The sequence below is a fragment of the Pleurodeles waltl genome, chromosome 6, assembly GCF_031143425.1.
Source record: "Pleurodeles waltl isolate 20211129_DDA chromosome 6, aPleWal1.hap1.20221129, whole genome shotgun sequence".
Classification (NCBI taxonomy): Eukaryota; Metazoa; Chordata; class Amphibia; order Caudata; family Salamandridae; genus Pleurodeles; species Pleurodeles waltl.
Window position 1 is genome coordinate 685,153,306 of NC_090445.1, and position 22,844 is coordinate 685,176,149.

Sequence of the window (22,844 nt, forward strand, 5' to 3'; positions counted from 1 at the left end):
TTGTTTGCAGAAGTTACAAAAATAGTTTTATTCATTGACATTTAAAAAATAAAATGGTGCAGCATGTAGTCAGAACAGTACTCAATAGCTTATGAACCTGGTGAACATTTGATCTAACATGTATTAGAGGAGGTTCTCCTGTTAATCTGTGACCCAGCTGTTGTCATTACACAAAATCTTTTGAAAATAAATCAGTGCCTTAAGACGTGTGCTTCTATATTCTCACTCATTTTACAGAAAGCTTGTTCCTGCATAAGTAAAGCCATTTCACAAAATTGCATTGTCCTAAACACAAAGAAATTATGAAGTGCATATTCAACCTTGCAGCTTTGTGAACACCCTATCTCCATACCCACCCATTGCAGCAGGCAATTATGTTCCTTTATACAACATTTCCTACTGAGAGCAGCTGTGAACAATGTGTTGTGGCACTCAGACGCTTTTTGCATTGCTACATGGTCACATGTTTGATTAGATGACTCATTCACCAAGTTTCAGCAGTCGTAATTGTTTCAGCATATACAACCTTCCCAAGACCAGCAGCAAATGCTCTAGCAGATATATAACCAGATTCTCAACATGTTTATTGCCCACATACTAATGGGGGCATCTGCATATTCTTTGTTTGCACCCGGACACCAGAGAAGAACTCCATTTTCTTGTGCAAATATAGACAGACTCACCAGTGTGAGCAGTCGTGTAGGCTGTCATGGAGAGCTTTCCTCAGGACAGAGTCCTTGTCGTAAATGCCCCATGTAGCCTGCAAAACTGAATCGAGCAGGCAGTCCCCTGCTGTCCGATTCCAAAGTGCATAAAGCCTGCTGTCCAAACGCGTACCCAGCTCCAAGGACCAGTTGATGATTGGAGATTCCTCCTCCAACTCTAGAAATGGAAAGACATACACAAAATCACTTCATAGCTCCATTTCTGCACCAAGACCCCAACTTGCTGCAACCGGTCTTCTCCAAGGCTACAGTAACAGTAGAACTGCCACTTGAGTATCTCAATTATACATTTGACACCATCTCATCAATTATACATTCAATAAGGGTCAAAGAGGGGGGATTCCATGCATTAAACACTACGTTCTGCTATGCCTATCCTCCCCTCTACATGCTTCCAGACCAAAGAATGCAGCCACATCAGGCACAGACCTCAAATGTCATTCTCCTTTACGGAAGCCCTGTAGACACTCCTCTTTAATGACAGCCTTCATTAGCACTTTGCATCAGATTACTTTTCTCAACTTCATCAACCGTGCAGATTCATTATTCTGCATAGTACAGCATTTGTGAGCTACGTTTATGTGACAAGCATTATTTAATACATTTTACAAAAAAAATTACGTTTACTCAGTCTCTTTACTGCTCTAATGGTTACAGTTTGTTGGGTAGAGGAGAAACCCAGGATTCATTTTTAAATAGTCAGGTATATGCCAGTCTTAAAGCTGATACTGGATGCCCAGCTGGAAGACAAACTTAGGTTTAACTTTTGATCAGCAAGGCGGCTAAATTAAAATTAGCTGAGGGCATCATGAGAACGTAACTAACACAAGCACATCAAAGTATGAAAAAATAGAATTAACAGATTTGGCCAAAGGTTTTAAGCAAAAAGGTATACTAAAGGCAGCTGGAAGCCCTGTGAAGAGGATGGGAAGATCTCTTCTGGCCACCACGTCAGCTGTTCAACCGTATAGGAAGAACTACTACAACACTTCAGTTGGGTGGAAATATGATGCGACAAGTGAAGACAATCTAGTTTGCCTGTAACACTTGCTTTGTAATGGTCATAAGTCTATGCAGTTTTGAGGAGAGTGCTTATGTTGCCAAAATCCCATACACTTAACCTTTGGATTACTATTTTGGTCAATATATGTTAGGGGACATTATAATATGAGTGAATATAGCTTACACTATTACCCCTTAATGAATTTAGAGTCTTAGGTAAGAGAACAGACAGTAACTATGCTGGGAGCATATACACAGAGAAGCCCAGGTTAGAAATGACTTAGACAACCTGCTTGGTCTAACAGCAAGGAAGTGGGATTTTGAATTCTACCCTTTGAAAGCTACACGCTCTGACCAAACCAGTTTGCTTCCATGAAGAAAAAAGAAACATAAGAAAGTCCCATTTAACACAGATGTGCATTAGATATGTTGAAGATGGTCAATACGTAATTACAGGAGATGGTAGAGGTTGTTACCCTCAAAGAAGAGACTTTACTCCTCAGGGCCTAAGTTCCAAGCAGCACAGAATCCAGTGATATCCAAACCCTGTGCTCAAGGTGCAGAACAGAGAGGCAGTGACCAAACTCTTCCCAAAGCACCCAAAAGCAAGGGAAAAAAACAAGAATGCTCAGGATGAACATTCTAGCACATACACAATTCTAAAAAATAAACATATGTAAAAGAAATATGTAGAAATTAAGAAGGCAGCTTGGCTGACCACAACACTTAAAAGTTGATCTATTTGAATACTGGAGGCAGCATCAGGGAAACTGGGGGCTCTTTACATACAAAAAGGTCATTACAAGTTGCCCATAATATATAGGTGAACATAGAGGACAGGAATTAATAATTTAGTCTTGTATCTCCCACCAGGTTCCTTTTCTGGAGCTTACTACCAAACAGGTGATAAATATCTAAGTGTGTCACACCAGGGGTCAGCTAGGTTGCTTGGAGGGTGTTGGTAGGCTCTTCTGCTGTTTGAGAGGGTGGGGCATAGCCACACACAATAAAACGAAGTCCAGAATTTGTGTGCACTTTGAATTGCCCATAGCAGTATACCCCATTTGGATATACCACTAAGGCACACTCATAACAAGTGAGAAAGATGGAATTATATTTCCCCCTTTTTTTTGTTTTAAAGTTTAAAAGGCTCAAGATATACAGCCTTGTTGTTCATTTGTAAGACCTCAGACAAAGAGCAAAACCAAGCTTAATTATCTGCTTGTGAAATATCAGGGCTTTGAAGATTAGGTAATTATCTGTAATCTTTAATACCCTAGAGCCCTATTTGGTTAGGGAGTGGTCTATATGAGCCTTCTCAATAACGGCAAGTGGCTCAAGACTATGTTTGAACAGTCAAGATCCATTAAAGATGTTCTGAGCTGAAAGCCCAGTCTAGATTTCTGTAAAAGCTTTGTGACTAGCCATCATAACCCCAAACCCATCACATACCTTTCTGTACATCTCTATCCAATACATCGTCGAATAGTTTTTCCTGGACTGCTGGAGGCAAATCTTCAATATCTGCAAACAATTATAGAGCTTAAATAACACCAGAATTTATGCGAAGGTATGATGTAACAGAAAATAGGGCACTGAAAAAAGAATATTTAATTCACAAGGGGACCTAGCATCCTAAACCAAAGGCACCATCAAATGTGGAAAACATGCGTGCATTTCTAACAAGGCACTGTAATCTCTTTTGTAACACTGAAATCTGAGTTTAATATAATGAGCTTACAAATTTCATGTTTCCCCTCAACTCCCACATGGGAGAAATCCTCTTATCAATTGCAGCCTGGCGCATAAAGTTTTTGCTGCGCAACCCCATACCGCTGCTCCAATGCTTATCATTCTTGCCCTTTTGATGAGCTTCCAAGCACCGTTCCCTTGCATCCAACATCTGTTAGAGACCGCTCCCTGTAGCCCCCTCCCCCACCCGTTCAACTTTCTGCTTTCACTCCAACTCTATTCTGCAATCCATCTCATATGGATTGCAGAATGGATTATTCTCTCATCATTGTCCTTGTCCTCATTTGCTTACAGGGAGTGTTTTCCATCCTATTATCGTGTCCTTCTGGTCCCAGCCTCTACTTCTTTCCTGACTACTGGGCAAATCTTGTGTCAACACTCTTTCCTTTCTCTTAATGCCCATGTGCGTGGTTCCTCATTCTCGGTTACCAGTTGTCTGCATTCTGGACTTTCCCCCTACTTAATCTCTGCCATACCATTGCTGCCTGTGCAATTTCTAATAAGTAAAGCTTCTTAAAAAGCCACTAGGTTAAAATCAGAATTGTGGTTACCCCATCAAGTTCACTGCTGTAGCCAGAACATTGCAGTGAAAAGCTTCCCCAAAGTCCCATTTTGCTGTGTTTTGCTTGTATGCACAGCAAGTAGATGCCAAATTAGGACCAGGAAGCGCTGTTAGAATTTTTAATGGATCTGTGATTTTACCATTTACGTTATTACTCAAGTCGCCTTCCTCTCATACCTACCAAACCACAAAAGCCCTGATCTTTTCAAAAGCCCATTACACTTGTATCCCACAACTGTAGTAACAGTTTTTTTTTTTGTTTTTTTTAAAGCAACAGTGCATTTCTTGCAGCTCATGTAGCACTGAATTTTTTTTCCCCAAACAGAAAACCCTCCTCCCAATTTTTTTTTTATTTTTTTTAGGAAGCACAGGGAAGTGTTTTTTTTAAAAACAAAATCACAATGGCCAATGTGCTGCGAGCTTTATGTCACCTGGCTGGGTCACTATTGTTTTTTACGGTTTTTGACTGCTGCACCTTTCATGATTGGTACAAAAAGCAAACACTGGAAAGTATGTTCTAATTAGAACAGACTTTCAGATGTTATTAAGACATGGGTCCCGTCCCATATGGGCCACCAGCAAATCGTAGATTTCAGGAATGTCTTTAGCAATGGAAGAAACAAATCAGCATTATCGGTCTCAAACAAAGTCATTACCTTCCTTCTTTCCCTGCATTTCAGTCCCTTGCAAAAAAAAAAAAAACTCCTCTGGTAAGATGATGTAACATATGAGCATGATGACTTGACTGGATAAGAATCAGATCCCTCATCTTCTGAGGAATCCATCCGATAATTGTTCCAAGACCATTTTATTCGGTCTCACCCAACCCAGTCTGCTCTTAGTCGTTTTCTTTCTCTTACTTCTATAACTCTCCATGATGTGGAATAGAAGACAGCAGAGGCTTGGTGACATAAGCAGCAGCACATTAAACCGACAACAACTGACTTTTGGAAATAGCACACCGAGTCTGGTGAACCTGTAGATAAATGCTTCTTCAACCATGGGATCCCATTCTGGATGCTGCTCTTCCTGTGTTCCAGGGGTTTTGAGGATGCAGATCCAGAAAATGCAACTAAATATGACCGTTTTTTAGACCAATATGTTTAATTATCTACCAGACATCTGTTTTGAAAGATGTATTGCATCACGCAAATCATTCTTTTTGAAACTCTGAAAAGACTAGTTAGTGTCAGATTTCATGGTAAATTCACTTATGGAGGGCAAAGGTCCTTTTGGCACCTAGCCTCATTTCAAGATCAATCACTTGCTAGCTTAAGATGACCAGTCTTTGGAAGTCAAATGTACATTCAAGTACAGGGCAGTCCGCTTTTCATATCCAAATTGTGGACCTTTCTTATATAACAAGAGTCAACATTCAGTCTTCAGTCCCAAATTCTGACCCTTGGTTTATAGTTTTTCAGCAGAGCACCTTAAAAAGAACTCAGAACACGATCAATGGGGGAAAAAGTAACGTAAGAAAGAGTCCGTGTCCCTGTGGTTTGAAACTGAAACAGAGGTCTTGTGTGTGTGTGTGTATGTATGTATATATATATATATATATATATATATATATATATATATATATATATATATATATATATATATATATATATATATATACACATACACACACACATACATACACACACACATATACACATATATATAAATATAAAAATTTTAAAAAAAAGCAAACAGGGTGCAATATATAAAGGCAACACTAAATGGAAGGAAAGAGCACAACATGCTGAAAAAAGGGTCCCTACTCACAAAAAAGCAGACAATACTGTTAACTGTTAAAGAACATGGACATAGCTACAGCAAGTCAACAGACATGATGATTCCACTAACTGCTCGTTACAATAACCCAGCAAATACCCTACTTGTCACAGATCATGGACAAACTCAAAATTTGAAAATCTTCCTTTAGAACCACCACCAAATGGAGCATGTTCCTCCAAATCGCCAACAGCTCAGTTTCAACTCACCTGCTGGTAACGTGAATGTAACCAGATCAGTCAGAAAATAGCACGCAAAATCCCCTTTACGCTGATGCAGGGATGCAGCAATCTCCCGACGAATCTGCTCTGTGACTTCTGGACATACCATAGCAGGGATACACTTTGCAGCATGCTGTGAAACCTGCAAAAAAGGACAGGTGATAAGAACCTACTTTTGAGGGAGCCTGTTTTGGGTAAGGTCTCTCTGCAGTGACTGCATGCGTGTAGTACTCGCCCACAGATGAGAGAAGACAATTTAATTCTATGTCAGTACTGTAGGCTAAGTCCCTCAACTTAACTTTTCAGTGGCCCAAAATGACTGCGTAGACTTCAAGCATAGAAAGACCAGATGTCCTGTGAGTCTTAAAACTTGTAACAGCTAAAAGGAAAATGTTACTTACCCAATGGACATCTGTTCGTGGCATGTAGTGCTGTAGATTCACATGCTTTGCATAAGTCCGCTATCTAGCAATGTGTTCGGAGTGTTACAAGTTGTTTTTCTTCGAAGAATCTTTGAGTCACCTAATCAAGTGACTCCTCCTCTCAGTGATACTGTGCTTGGGTACTGAGTCATTTGTTAGACTGTTTTCCTACAGGCAGGTGAGGTAAGGCATGTATAAAGAAGAATAGGAAAAAAAAGATGTCCATGAATTGTATTTACATATATACAATATTTATTTAAGAATGCAACAATAATGGCCACAGGTGTCCGGAAAGGATGGAGGCTGCATGTCAATCTACAGTACTACATGCCACGAACAGATCTCTACTGAGTAAGTAACATTTTCCGTCCGATGGCATGTGTGGCTGTAGATCCACATGCTTTGCATATACTATAAAGCAATCCCTTCAAGTAAGGGGTGGCTAACCTTCAGGAGTTGGAGTTGCTTGAAAAAGTGTTCTGAGCACAGCTTGTCCAACACTGGCTTGTTGACGTGCTAAAACATCAACGCAATATTGTTTAGTCAATGTATGTGGTTTAGACCAAGTAGCAGCTTTACATGCATCTGCTATTGGGATGTTCCCTATGAAGGCCATAGAGACACCCTTCTTTCTGGTGGAATGTGCTTTGGGGGTAAAAGGTAATGAAAATGTCACTTACCCAGTGTACATCTGTTCGTGGCATCAGTCGCAGTAGATTCGCATGTTTTGCATAGCTCGCCATCTGGTGTTGGGCCGGAGTGTTACAAGTTGTTTTTCTTCGAAGAAGTCTTTCGAGTCACGGGACCGAGTGACTCCTCCTTTTGTCTCCATTGCGCATGGGCGTCGACTCCATCTTCGATTGTTTTTTTTCCGCCATCGGGTTCGGACGTGTTCCTGTCGCTCCGAGTTTCGGAACGGAAAGATAGCTAATTTCGGAAGATTTTCGTCAGTATTTTGGCATAACAAGTTTGAATAACTTGACTATCCATCTAGCTACACCAATTTTTTTAATTGGGTTACCTTGATGAGGTGTTGAAAATGCTACAAAACGTTATTTGGATTTCCTAAACTGTTTTGTCCTGTCAATATAATACATAGAAGCCCTTTTAATATCTAGTGTGTGAAGAGCTCTCTCTCTGCAACTGAGTCTGGTTGTGGGAAAAAGACTGGTAACTCAATCGACTGATACGGAATTGTGAAACTTTCTTCGGAAGTAATTTAGGGTTTGCTTGAACTATTTTGTCTTTGTGTAACTGGAAGAATGGCTGTTCTAAAGTTAGAGCATGGAGTACATTTACACACCTTAGGGAAGTAATAGCTACTAAAAAGGCTACCTTCGATGAAAGGAATTTTAACAGGCATGCATGCACAGGCCTTTAAAAGTGGACCCATGAGCCTAGAGAGTACAACATTAAGGTTCGAGGATGGTGCTGGGGGGGAACTCCAGGTGGAATTAATCTTAAGGCCTTCCATGAAGGCTTTGATAACCAGAATTCTAAATAAAGAGATGTGTTGTCTTTTTTAGAGGAAACCAGCTAGAACTGCTAAATGAAGACAAATGGATAAGTATACTAAGTTTGAGGTTTGCAAATGCAGCAAATAAGCAATGTCTTGTACTGAAGCCTTGAGTGGGTCAATGTGTTTAGGTCGACAGTAGCATACAAGACGCTTCCCTTTTGCAGTATAACACTGTCTGTCCTATACGAGGAAGTATAGGAAGTATACTCCAAACCCTTGCTGTGAGAGGAGAACTGGCTCTATAGCCCCGTTGAGAAGAAGGGATTGTACCTCTTCTTTCAAAAGAGTGAGATGGTCTTTTGAGAGTGAGTGTGAGGGGGAACATTTAGCGGAGTGAAAGTGAGCTCCAGACAAAGTTGAATAATTGAGAGAGTCCACTGATTTGTGGTGATATTTGACCATTATGGGTGGAATGAACTAGTATTCCTCCTACTGAAGAAGTGCAAGTCGGTGGAAGGTGTAAGTAGTCACTGGCGTGAGGTGGAGGTAGATCCTCTGGAGGTGGATGCCTTTCCTTTGCACCTCTGTTATAGAAATGGGTGCCTTGTTCACTTTGAGAGGTGGAAGGTTCAATCGAGGATGATTTAAAGCCTCCCCTGAATTGTAAGTGACGAAAATTACTTCTTTGTGGTGTGGTGAGTAGTGCCCCCAGAGTCCTTGCTGTCTCAGAGTACTTTTTAAGTTTGACTATGGTATTATCAAACACCTGACCAAACAAGTGCTCCCTGTCAAAAGGCACATTAAAAACTGCCTGCTGAATTTCTGACTGGGAACAGGAGCAAAGCCAAGCATGCCTTCTGATAATAATGCTAGTATTAACACCACAAGCTGCAGTATCTGCGGCATCGGTTTCACACCTGATAGAGTTGTTGGAAATAGTCTGACCATCAGAAACTATCTCCGGTACTCTTTTTCGATGTTCCTCTGGGAGGCACTGGAGAAGATCTTCCATTTCGTCCCAGTGGGCCCTGTCCTACCGTGCCAAAAGTGCTTGGGAGTTGGCAATACGCCAATGATTGGCAGCTTGGGCAGCCACTCTTTTCCCTGTAGCATCTACTTTTTGCTCTCCTTATCAGGGGGAGGTGCATCTCCTGTTGAGTGTGGGTGCCACCTTATAGATTTTATCTACCCTTGGGGTGATAACTCTTGACCTAACAGGTTCTTTAAAAATATCGGTAGCATATCTAAACATCTCTGGTAGCATAGGCAAAAACGGACTCTTCCTAGTAGTGTTAGTGAGTGTATCAAAGAGGAAATCCTCTTCAACAGGGTAAGTGTGCATCTGTATGTTGTGATATGCAGCGGCCCGTGCCATGACCTGCATATATGAAATGCGTCTTCAGGAGGTAATGGGTGCACGGGATGAAGATCAGGGTCATTTGGTAAAATGGCTTTTGAATCATATGAATCCCATGGGTCAATTTCCTGGGGCATGTCCCCTAAATGAGGTCCCTAAGGTGGAGGTGAACCTGTTGGACAAAATTGTGGTTCGTAATAGATGTAGGAGATTGGAGAAGTGCTGAAAGGGTAGAAGGGAGCACAGGAGTGCTTGGAGGAGAAGGCTGGGGTCGAACTGGAGCCTTGTCGTTGTCTCTGTCCTTGGAGACCTTCTTAGATGGAGAAACAGTGCCCAAGGCCTGTTGAAAAGTAAGTTCTCTTTACTGGAACAATGGGGGAAGCAAATATTCTTCCTGTTCCTTTTTAGATACGAAGCTGGCGAGCATCCATTAGTTCTAGGATACGCTCCACTGGTGAGGCTGCTTCCGAGGAGTCTCTGGAAGGCAGAATCTTTGGTTCCGAAGTTCTCAGAGTGGAATCCTTGTGTCGAACCAAAGTCCTAGGCTACGAATCTGAAGTGGGAGGCTTCTTGGTTGGCGCTGAAACGCTCTAATCGAAGGTGGGGCATCTGAAGTTATCTTTCAGATCTAACCATGGGCCGAAGGCTGGAGCGGCCCAACAACCTGTTTGTGGGTCTTCTTTGAGGTCTTTGTATGGGAGGTGGGGGCTGATGTTCTCACGGGTTGCGCTGAGGTAAGAGGCTGACTTTCTATGTCAGATTGGACATCCGACTCAAAGTCTTCCATGGAGAAGGCCTCCTCATGTTAGATTTCCTCCTGGGCGTGCTCTTCCCCCAAAATATTCGGGATTGTCATCTAATGTCTTCAACGCCTTCTCTAACTGACGTGCTCTTCGGGCCTGGAGGGTCTTTTTGGATCAAAAAGACGGACGGGCATTGCAGCTTTCTTCTTTATGGACCGGGGAGAGGCACAAGTTACACACCAGGTGTTGGTCAGTGTGTGTGAATTTCAAATGGCATAGAGGGCGAAACAGAAAGGGAGTCCGTTCCATGAGCCCTGTAGAGCTCGACATCATGTGGAGGAGTGTTTAGGCGCCCCAAAGGGCAATGAGCCGAGTCCCAATGCAGAATTTTGGATAGACTGTCAGATAGAGAAACAGCGAGCAAATTACAATACCATCACTGAAAGAAAGACAGAAAAGAGCAGTCCTGAATAGACCAAGCCGAGGAGTAATAGAGCAGGAGGAACACGTGACCGAACCAGACTGTGGAGGGAAAACAATCTAACAAAGGACTCTATGCCCATGCGCTGTCTGTAGGAAGTTGGCTCTGTATGCACTATTTCAAAGTAAGGAATAGTATGCACAGAGTCCAAGGGTTCCCCTTAGAGGTAAGATAGTGGCAAAAAGAGATAATACTAATGCTCTATTTTGTGGTAGTGTGGTCGAGCAGTAGGCTTATCAAAGGAGTAGTGTTAAGCATTTGTTGTACATACACACAGGCAATAAATGAGGAACACACACTCCGAGACAAATCCAGCCAATAGGTTTTGTTATAGAAAAATATATTTTCTTAGTTTATTTTAAGAACTACAGGTTCAAATTCTACATGTAATATCTCATTTGAAAGATATTGCAGGTAAGTACTTTAGGAACTTTGAATAATCACAGTAGCATATATACTTTTTACATAAAACACAATAAGCTGTTTTAAAAGTGGACACAGTGCAATTTTCACAGTTCCTGGGGGAGGTAAAGTAATGTTAGTTTTGGCAGGTAAGTAAACCACCTACGAGGTTAAGATAGGGGTCCAAGGTAGCCCACCGTTGGGGGGTTCAGAGCAACCCCAAAGTCACCACACCAGCAGCTCAGGGCCGGTCAGGTGCAGAGTTCAAAGTGGTGCCCAAAACGCATAGGCTTCAATGGAGAGAAGGGGGTGCCCCGGTTCCAGTCTGCCAGCAGGTAAGTACCCGCGTCTTCGGAGGGCAGACCAGGGGGGTTTTGTAGGGCACTGGGGGGGACACAAGTCCACACAAAAAGTACACCCTCAGCAGCGCGGGTGCGGCTGGGTGCAGTGTGCAAACAAGCGTCGGGTTTCCAATGGGAGACCAAGGGGTCTCTTCAGTGGTGCAGGCAGGCAAGGGGGGGGGCTCCTCGGGGTAGCCACCACCTGGGCAAGGGAGAGGGCCTCCTGGGGGTCACTCCTGCACTGAAGTTCCGTTCCTTCAGGTGCTGGGGGCTGCGGGTGCAGGGTCTTTTCCAGCCGTCGGGATTTTAGAGTCAGGCAGTCGGGGTCAGGGGGAGCCTGGGGATTCCCTCTGCAGGCGTCGCTGTGGGGGCTCAGGGGGGACAACTTTGGTTACTCACAGTCTCGGAGTCGCCAGAGGGTCCTCCCTGTAGCGTTGTTTCTCCACCAGTCGAGTCGGGGTCGCCGGGTGCAGTGTTGCAAGTCTCACGCTTCTTACGGGGATTGCAGGGGTCTTTAAATCTGCTCCTCTGTAACAAAGTTGCAGTCTTTTTGGAGCAGGTCCGCTGTCCTCGGGAGTTTCTTGTCTTTCTTGAAGCAGGGCAGTCCTCTGAGGATTCAGAGGTCGCTGGTCCTTGGGAAAGCGTCGCTGGAGCAGGTTTCTTTAGAAGGCAGGAGACATGCCGGTAGGTCTGGGGCCAAAGCAGTTGGTGTCTTCTTTTCTTCTTCTGCAGGGGTCTTTCAGCTCAGCAGTCCTCTTCTTCTTGTAGTTTCAGGAATCTAAATCTTTAGGTTCAGGGAAGCCCTTAAATACAAAATTTAAGGGCGTGTTTAGGTCTGGGGGGTTAGTAGCCAATGGCTACTAGCCCTGAGGGTGGGTACACCCTCTTTGTGCCTCCTCCCAAGGGGAGGGGGTCACATTTCTATCCCTATTGGGGGAATCCTCCATCTGCAAGATGGAGGATTTCTAAAAGTTAGAGTCACTTCAACTCAGGACACCTTAGGGGCTGTCCTGACTGGCCAGTAACTCCTCCTTGTTATTCTCATTATTTCCTCCGGCCTTGCCGTCAAAAGTGGGGGCCGTGGCCGGAGGGGGCGGGCAACTCCACTAGCTGGAGTGTCCTGCGGTGCTGGAACAAAGGGGTGAGCCTTTGAGGCTCACCGCCAGGTGTTACAGCTCCTGCCTGGGGGAGGTGTTAGCATCTCCACCCAGTGCAGGCTTTGTTACTGGCCTCAGAGTGACAAAGGCACTCTCCCCATGGGGCCAGCAACATGTCTCGGTTGTGGCAGGCTGCTGGAACCAGTCAGCCTACACAGATAGTCGGTTAAGGTTTCAGGGGGCACCTCTAAGGTGCCCTCTGGGGTGTATTTCACAATAAAATGTACACTGGCATCAGTGTGCATTTATTGTGCTGAGAAGTTTGATACCAAACTTCCCAGTTTTCAGTGTAGCCATTATGGTGCTGTGGAGTTCGTGTTTGACAGACTCCCAGACCATATACTCTTATGGCTACCCTGCACTTACAATGTCTAAGGTTTGGCTTAGACACTGTAGGGGCACAGTGCTCATGCACTGGTGCCCTCACCTATGGTATAGTGCACCCTGCCTTAGGGCTGTAAGGCCTGCTAGAGGGGTGACTTACTTATACTTGCATAGGCAGTGAGAGGCTGGCATGGCACCCTGAGGGGAGTGCCATGTCGACTTACTCATTTTGTTCTCACCAGCACACACAAGCTGGCAAGCAGTGTGTATGTGCTGAGTGAGGGGTCTCCAGGGTGGCATAAGACATGCTGCAGCCCTTAGAGACCTTCCCTGGCATCAGGGCCCTTGGTACCAGAGGTACCAGTTACAAGGGACTTACCTGGATGCCAGGGTGTGCCAATTGTGAGTACAAAAGTACAGGTTAGGGAAAGAACACTGGTGCTGGGGCCTGGTTAGCAGGCCTCAGCACACTTTCAATTCAAAACATAGCATCAGCAAAGGCAAAAAGTCAGGGGGTAACCATGCCAAGGAGGCATTTCCTTACACAGTCTCACAGAGAGGAGCCACTCAATCCTGGGACTAGAAAAGATTCTTCGAGGAAAAAACAACTTGTAACATGGCGGACCCAACACTAAATGGCAGACTTATGTGTGGCTGTAGATACACATGCTTTGCATGCCACTGAACACACTGTTCTATGTTCTTCAAAGAAATCCACAAAAACAAGCACATCCTCTTTCTTATCTTCTCAGGAGCCAGATAAGTTATTTTTCTTTGCCAATTACTAACTCATGTGTTTAAGGCTTAACAGTGTTGACATATTTTGTCACATGATGTTGACTAATGTGTGATTCAACATGTTCATTTCTTGTTTGCTGGCACTTTTACTGTAGTGTTAGTGCTGCACACCTTCCACTGGCCTGAGGGCCCACCTACAGCTGACATATATCTCACTTCTTCCCACTCATGCTGCCATGGCTTCAGCTGTGAGGAGTAGTACAATTAATCTTTTACAGGGACAAACAAGCAACGGGCTCTGCTTCGGACACCTGCCCTGCAGAGAAGAGAAAAAAGCAGGAGCTGTGCTGTCTACTTTGGACATGGTAGCCCATGGAGCACTGTGACTGGTAGATTACCCTAGAGGGTGCGCACCGAGTTCCATATCCTGTGCCTGTCTCGCTGCTCTCCACATTCGCAAGGAAGGTAGATGTAGGGAATACGAGCACACACAAATGATCCAACGACTTTCTCATGCTCCAGTGGCAGTAGCTTTTAACCACAAAGCTTTTGTTAATTAGGAATCCTTGGTGTAGCGACAGTATTGAGGGTGTAAATTAAGCAAACAAGCACTAGTAACTGCAGGCACTGCACCATATAGGCACACCTGGACAACAGTCAATGGCACATGAAAATACCCGTAGAAGCACAGCTGCTGTACACCATGAAAGTAAAACAAATTTAAAAAACGATATATGCGTTCAACACCAGCCACACCACCTTTTTTTTTTTTTTAAGCTTTAAACCATGTTGGGCATTAATTGAGATGCTGTACAAAATGGCTATAAATATATCAACAAAGCCACTTGTTCCTGCTTATGGGAGAGCTATTTGATGTTCTCAATGTTCTGTTTTTGTCATGGGGTAGGAGAGGCAAGCAATGTGGGAGGGGCAGGGCAGTTAAAGAGGGCAAGCAAAGTGGCCGAGTAGTCACACAGCAACGTAGCAGCATAAACGTCAATTCACCTAAATGCGATCACGTGACCATTGATCTCCACTTTCACTCATACACACATACTTAAGCATACCCACAAATTTGCTTACATACCCTCTCTCTCTCTCACACAAACGCGTTCTCACCCGTAAGCATGCACACCACATACATTTAAAAGCATTTTTTTTTTCTTTCTTTTTTATACTTAATGCAGCTGCATGGAAGCTCATATTCCCGTTAATTGTACTCCATTTTTACTGCATTACTAGTGAATGATATATATTTTATTCTCTATCAGTGTAATACAAAATTGATAGAAAACAAATAGAGTGGAGCCCCAACTACGTCTATAAGGATGAGCTGACAATGTGTTCCTGACACTGAATTTAACACCTCGGAGGCCAAGGAGTTGCAAAGGCAGAGACCCCTGGTGACTCCTAAATGACGTCCAGGAGTAGCAGGGTGCCGCAGCTTAAACGAAATAAAAAACAATATAATATGCTATGATGTGGCCAGTACTGGACGTGTCAGTGCTTTGTTAATATGGTGGGTGAAAGAGGGCCAACAGGACAATAGGAGGTGGGTGGGAGGGGGCAAGCAACACAAGGGAAAGCAGGAGAAGTACAAAGTGGGCTAGGAGCACTGGAGAAGGAAACAGAGGGGTGGAAGGAATGGGAGATTCAACAATGAGGGAAGGCTTAAGAGGGACGGGAGAAGTAACACAAAAGGGGAGGGTTGTGGGAGAGACCGGACAAGAGCAAAAATGTGGGAGGGGTGGGACAAACTACAATAACAGAGCAAGCAATTAAAAGAAAAGTACCTCCGAAATCACAAGCAACGGAAGGTCACACAATGGAAGAAGAAAGCAGTACTTGGGCCAAGCTCCATGGGAGGAATAACGCCATGTAGGGGAAGTGAAGCCAGCATGTGCGGTCTCGGACCATACCAAAGAAGATTACTGACAGGAGCTCAACAAACCAAGGTGAAAGTTCTGTATAATTAAGCAATTACCTCAACATCACAGTCAATGAAATGTAGTTAAACTGCCACACTGTTTATTTTGTTTGCTCATTCCTAATGATCATAAAGGAACAAATTTTGCCCCAATACCACTTGTGAGGGAATTAACGCTCTTAGCAGAGTTTGTTTCTTCCGCTGTGGCTCCCAAAGGCAGACTTTCTCCTGCTGAGTGAGCACACGGAATGCACCAGCTACACTGCACGAGCCAAGGTGAGACTTGAAAGTGTGACTGGATCCTTGTTCTCCCAACAAGCCCTAAACTATTTTAATCATATGAATACTTGCTGCTTTAAGTAAAAGTTGTGGCATCCATGTGGTATCCAAAATATGTCCCGATATGTTCACTCTAATTTTTAGCAGGGAAAATATCTGAAGGTTAGAAAACCCTAAACTGTAACAGAGGAACTCTCCAATGTGCTTAGCAAAACATTAATTACCGGATGCAGATTATTATTTACGGAATTAATTTTATTTGCGTTCCATACTCCATCAGGTTAGATGTTAAGAACACAGACCTATGCAGCTTTATGGGTATAGTACTTGCCACAGCTAATAAGAAAGTTTAAGAGGCACCGCTGTGGGTATAGGAAATATCAGGTGCTATTTCACGTTAGTATTGGGAAGTTATCTGGCTTGCTAACTGGTGAATTTTATAAATGTCTACCTAGTGTGAACTAAGTACTGTAAATGGGTGAAGAAGCTAGTAGCAATTGCTGCCTGCACTGTGATCTGCAAATGACAACATGTGTGCTGAAAACTTAAAATAAGCCCAAGATGAAATGAGGCCTAGAGGTTGATAGACTTTGAAATTCAGTTCCTGGTGGAAGTCCTGGTGAATTACCTCAGTGGAGCAACTGGTTCACTGGGACACCCAAAACAGTTGGGCGTCATCCCATATATAAAAATAAGAAACAGCCTTGCACAGCTGTAACGGTGCATGGCCAAGATATGCAGAGATACAGAGCTAACAGCAGTCTTACCATGAGATGCAACCAACGACTGTGACTACATTGAGAGAGCACAAATGCTGTAAAATAATTGACTTTGCACCACAATTTTTTGTCTTCTGTTGAGAGGAAAGAGTCTGGGCTGCCAATCACCAGTACTTTTTGCCTTTGTACTTTAACTACTAGCCTGGCGAGTTAGACAAGATGCCCTGGGCTACAATAGCTCCTCCAAATATATAGGTGACATTTTGTTCTCTGCCATTAACCCAGCTACCTCAACTGACAGACTCCTGGCTATTTTTGGATCATTTGGTAATTACCCTGGCTTTCATATTAATTGGATAATTCAGGGGGGAAATCAAGTGAAAGAATACTCATTCCCCCTTCAAAAAAATTATACAACTAACTTACATATCTGAGTATCTATGTTATGAAGGATGAGTGTTTTATACAGATATCCAGCACTGGAGTTCCCTAACCCTTTACACTCCCAGGAAGGGCTAAGCTTTATAATATTGCAGTTCTCCCAATCTTCGTCAAAACTCACTGTATCCGGTGCCCAAGTTCAACTTTTGAAACATGCACTCAACAGTCCACACCCTACACTGGACTGAAGAAACCTCAAGAACTTTTTTTAGCTGCACTAGCTTGTAGGGTGTATGGTGTTAGCATAAATTAAGAGATAGAAAGTCTATCAGAATTTGGAGTTCCCACCTTGTGGTGATAAAGTTGGCCTTTGTGTCCCTACCAGAGCCACTCATCCAAAATCGATACACATCCCATGGGTGACCTCGGCTACCCCGCAGCACTACAAAAGACTACATTAAAAGCCTGCTGAAACAAGGCCTTGGTTATCTGTGATAAGTGACTACCAACACTTAATATTGGAAAAAATGCAACCTCCAGAAACTATATTAAAGGTCACTGGCAATTTAGCTAGGCAACATACCCCTTAGAACATTACATACTTTGGGTCTGATGGTTACCTGCCGGACACAGCTAGTCCCTGGTGTTGCCAGAGGCTCAGATTAATAAAATAGTTCTCTAGTATGGACGTATGCATGCAGCAAAATGTATCTGGGAAGCCCAAGGATGCATTAAGAAGTATGGTAACGTTTGGGGCCCCTGGATGAACTATACAGAAGACCCTAAAAGGGGTACCTCACCCCGATGAGGAGTCAATTTCAGGCAAAGTGGTTTGTTTGGTGCCCATCGAGTATACTGTTCCCTGATAAGGTCAATCTCCTAGTGTATTTTTCATTTTTGGAACTAATCATTTAAGTGACAACTATCTAGAACTACAATACAACGGTCTCTTTAATCCATGTACACTGGTGTGGAATTCAAGATACTGTTTGTAGGAAGTTGGCTCTGTATGTACTATTTCAAAGTAAGAAATAGCATGCACAGAGTCCAAGGGTTCCCCTTAGAGGTAAGATAGTGGCAAAAAGAGATAATTCTAATGCTCTATTTTGTAGTAGTGTGGTCGAGCAGTAGGCTTATCAGAGGGTAGTGTTAAGCATTTGTTGTACACACACAGGCAATAAATGAGGAACACACACTCAGACAATTCCAGGCCAATAGGTTTTTGTATAGAAAAATATATTTTCTTAGTTTATTTTAAGAACCACAGGTTCAAGATTTACAAGTAATGCTTTAAATGAAAGGTACTTCAATTAGGAACTTTAGGAACTTTGAATTAGCAAAATAGCATATACAGTTTTCACATAAATGACATATAGCTATTTTAAAACTAGACACTTGGTGCAATCTTCAACAGTTCCTGGGGGAGGTAAGTGTTTGTTAGTTTTTGCAAGTAAGTAAACCACCTCCAGGGTTCAAACTTGGGTCCAAGGTAGCCCACCGTTGGGGGTTCAGAGCAACCCCAAAGTTACAACACCAGCAGCTCAGGGCCGGTCAGGTGCAGAGGTCAAAGTGGTGCCCAAAACGCATAGGCTTCAATAGAGAAGGGGGTGCCCCGGTTCCAGTCTGCCAGCAGGTAAGTACCCGCGTCTTCGGAGGGCAGACCAGGGGGGTTTTGTAGGGCACAGTGGGGGACACAAGTCCACACAAAAAGTACACCCTCAGCAGCACGGGGGCGGCCGGGTGCAGTGTGCAAACAAGCGTCTGGTTCGCAAAAGGATTCAATGGGAGACCAAGGGGTCTCTTCAGCGATGCAGGCAGGCAAGGGGGGTGGGGGCTCCTCAGGGTAGCCACTGCCTGGGCAAGGGAGAGGGCCTCCTGGGGGTCGCTCCTGCACTGGAGGTCGGATCCTTCAGGTCCTGGGGGCTGCGGGTGCAGTGTCTTTACCAGGTGTCGGGTCTTTGAAGCAGGCAGTCGCGGTCAGGGGAGCCTCGGGATTCCCTCTGCAGGCGTCGCTGTGGGGGCTCAGGCGGGTCAGCTCTGGCTACTCACGGTCTCGTAGTCGCCGGGGAGTCCTCCCTGTGGTGTTTGTTCTCCACAAGTCGAGCTGGGAGCGTCGGGTGCAGAATGCAAAGTCTCACGCTTCCGGCGGGAAACGTGTGTTGTTTCAAAGTTGCTTCTTTGTTGCAAAGTTGCAGTCTTTGAGGAACAGAGCCGCTGTCCTCGGGAGTTCTTGGTCCTTCTAGATGCAGGGCAGTCCTCTGAGGTTTCAGAGGTCGCTGGTCCCTGTGGAACGCGTCACTGGAGCAGTGTCTTTAGAAGTGGGGAGACAGGCCGGTAGAGCTGGGGCCAAAGCAGTTTGTGTCTCCGTCTTCTCTGCAGGTTTTCAGTTCAGCAGTCCTCTTCTTCTTAGGTTGCAGGAATCTAGTTTCCTAGGTTCTGGGGAGCCCTTAAATACTAAATTTAAGGGTGTGTTTAGGTCTGGGGGGTTAGTAGCAAGTGGCTACTAGCCCTGAGGGTGGCTACACCCTCTTTGTGCCTCCTCCCAGAGGGGAGGGGGGGGGGGGCACATTCCTATCCCTATTGGGGGAATCCTCCATCTACTAGATGGAGGATTTCTAAAAGTCAGAGTCACCTCAGCTCAGGATACCTTAGGGGCTGTCCTGACTGGCCAGTGACTCCTCCTTGTTTTTCTCATTATCTCCTCCGGCTTTGCCACCAAAAGTGGTGCTGTGGCCGGAGGGGGCGGGCAACTCCACGAGCTGGAATGCCCTGGGGTGCTGTAACAAAGGGGGTAAGCCTTTGAGGCTCACCGCCAGGTGTTACAGTTCCTGCAGGGGGAGGTGATAAGCATCTCCACCCAGTACAGGCTTTGTTACTAGCCACAGAGTGACAAAGGCACTCTCCCCATGTGGCCAGCAACATGTCTGGAATGTGGCAGGCTGCTAAAACCAGTCAGCCTACACGGGTAGTCGGTTAAGGTTTCGGGGGGCACCTCTAAGGTGCCCTCTGGGGTGTATGTTACAATAAAATGTACACTGGCATCAGTGTGCATTTATTGTGCTGAGAGTTTGATACCAAACTTCACAGTTTTCAGTGTAGCCATTATGGTGCTGTGGAGTTTGTGCATGACAGACTCCCAGACCATATACTCTTATGGCTACCCTGCACTTACAATGTCTAAGGTTTTGCTTAGACACTGTAGGGGCATAGTGCTCATGCACTTATGCCCTCACCTATGGTATAGTGCACCCTGCCTTAGGGCTGTAAGGCCTGCTAGAGGGGTGACTTATCTATACCTGTAGGCAGTGTGAGGTTGGCATGGCACCCTGAGGGGAATGCCATGTCGACTTAGTCTTTTTATTCCCACTAGCACACACAAGCTGGCAAGCAGTGTGTCTGTGCTGAGTGAGGGGTCCCCAGGGTGGCATAAGATATGCTGCAGCCCTTAGAGACCTTCCCTGGCATCAGGGCCCTTGGTACCAGGGGTACCAGTTACAAGGGACTTACCTGGATGCCAGGGTGTGCCAATTGTGGAAACAAAGGTACAGGTTAGGGAAAGAACACTGGTGCTGGGGCCTGGTTAGCAGGCCTCAGCACACTTTAAAATCATAACTTAGCATCAGCAAAGGCAAAAAGTCAGGGGGTAACCCCCCTGAGCCCCCACAGCGACGCCTGCAGAGGGAATCCCAAGGCTCCCCCTGACCGCGACTGCCTGAACTCTACTTTCCCGACGGCTGGAAAAGACCCTGCACCTGCAGCCCCCAGCACGTGAAAGATCGGAACTCCAGTGCAGGAGTAACCCCCAGGAGGCCCTCTCCCTTGCCCAGGTGGTGGCTACCCCGAGGAGCCCCCCCCTTGCCTGCCTGCACCGCTGAAGAGACCCCTTGGTCTCTCATTGAAAACCATTGAAAACCCGACGCGTGTTTGCACACTGCACCCGGCCGCCCCCGCGCTGCTGAGGGTGTACTTTTTGTGTGGACTTGTGTCCCCCCCGGTGCCCTACAAAACCCCCCTGGTCTGCCCTCCGAAGACGCAGGTACTTACCTGCTGGCAGACTGGAACCGGGGCACCCCCTTCTCTCCATTGAAGCCTATGTGTTTTGGGCACCTCTTTGACCTCTGCACCTGACCGGCCCTGAGCTGCTGGTGTGGTAACTTTGGGGTTGCATCATACCTAACAAGACCTCTGCCCCCACCCTCTCCTCCTTTTACCTGGTGAAAAGGGTAATCTGCGTCCAGAAGCTAGCACTGTAGCACCTGCAGGTCATGGTTTTATGAGGCACCTGACAAGGGAGCTGGCCGCAGGACTTCGGATATACAAGGGTTTGGACCTGGAAAGGATGCGAGAGGCTGGTACTCTCAACCCATGCTCTCCTCATGCAATGCATTTATTTGCGATGCCTAGTGGGATGAGGTCGACCAGCAAAGCAAATTATTATTTTTGCGACACAGAAGACAACGTTCCAGGAGAAGATGAAACTCAAAGTGAACATCAGCAGACTGCAAAGATACAAAGAAGATGTGAATCATCTGTCTCTGAACCACCAGCAAAATGTAGAAAGGCAAAGGATGTCTAACGCTCTACAGTGCAAACACCAAATGGGGATACTGAACTAGCCAATATGCTGGATACATCTGAAATGCACCCTATGAGGTAATAACAAACACTGACAATTATTAAGACTAGCAGCTCAAGTAGAGGTTTTTTTCCTCCTACAAATTAACCCTGTACAAGTTAGAAACATGAACTTCTGTCACAAGAACGGGGTCAAAATATGACAGCCAGATGGTTTAAAAACAGGGAGGTATTGGGGCTCATTAGCTAGGGGAGTGATAGGTTATCCTGACATTCAGGGGACAGTTGATCAGCAGATACTTCATGCTAAAGAGGTCTATGGTGGGGTTGGGAGTTTGGTTTATTGATTTGATTTCATATTGTGTTAAAAAGGTACCTCATGACAGTGACAGAGAATTAACAGACCTGTGAATGAACATTTACTAACCAAACTAAAGAATGGCAGAACACACACCAAATAACAAATGACCTACAATCACACTCCTATCATGGAACGGTCTACTAAACAAAATAAAAAAAGAGTGAGTGTCATACAAATGGCCAGAAGATATGGACTGAATGTTCTGCTACTACAGGAAACATTCATTGGGGAAAAATTCTGACTTTCTGTAAAGACACAGGTTCACCTCTGTGCTATGCGTTGACTTCACAAATACAGTACAAACAGATAGGTTGCCTCAAAATAAACCTAGTAGATACAGAATGGTGATTCGGACTTTGTTTGGATCCACCATGACCAACATGCCAGTATATGTGCTCCCCACCCCAAACATCTTCTGGTAAATTAAATCCAGTAGATATTAGGAGAAATACTGCTATAAGCCCAGTGTGACCTATTATTACAGCACATGCTAAAAGACATACACAAGGTCATGCACACCATGACTGATAGCAGTGGGTCAGTGACAAACACCAATATATCTAGTGGTTTCATGGCATCCTATGGCATCTACAAAAAATGGCAACACAAACACACAAAAGTTCTTCTTGAGAGGCTAAAAAAACACAACAGAGGTTCGATTACTTCCTCCTTCCAGAGGTAGAGACAGCTAGGCTTACAATGTATGAATAGATGCAAGATTACCATGGGCCAATTGAACTATTCACAATGAAGCCAGTCAACGACAAGGAATGTGTCATCTGCCCACATGGTGTCTTACCAAAATGAAACTTACAGAAACCCTTGAAGATGATTTGAAACAAAACATGCACCGCAAGGAAAGGATGGTTGACTCTCCAAAGACTTTGTAGGAAGCACAAAGGGGATTGCGCCTTTCTGAACCACTGATTTTATCTCTATTTTTTTCTCATTTGATTTCAGAGAAGATAGCCCAGATGAAGGCAGAGGGCCCAGGTGATGGAAATACAATACCAAGAGAACCAACAGTAGGAACAACTATCTCACTTTGAAACATCCAAGCTTCACTATCAACAAACACTGATGGACAAAGTCTGATATATGTGACAGAAGGTGTGTGACCAGGGCAAAAAGGAGGGA

At 44.7% G+C, this 22,844-nt stretch overlaps 1 protein-coding gene across 1 annotated transcript in view; it reads right to left on the reverse strand.

Moving 5' to 3' along the window:
* ZRANB1 (zinc finger RANBP2-type containing 1) overlaps positions 1-22,844 on the reverse strand; it is a 158,125-nt gene that overhangs the window by 97,737 nt on the left and 37,544 nt on the right. The window contains exons 4-6 of the mRNA XM_069239120.1: positions 6,030-6,183; positions 3,180-3,251; positions 684-882 (exon numbers count right to left, since the gene is read on the reverse strand). Of these exons, the coding sequence (XP_069095221.1) occupies positions 684-882; positions 3,180-3,251; positions 6,030-6,183 (425 nt within the window). The remainder of the gene's footprint in view (positions 1-683; positions 883-3,179; positions 3,252-6,029; positions 6,184-22,844) is intronic.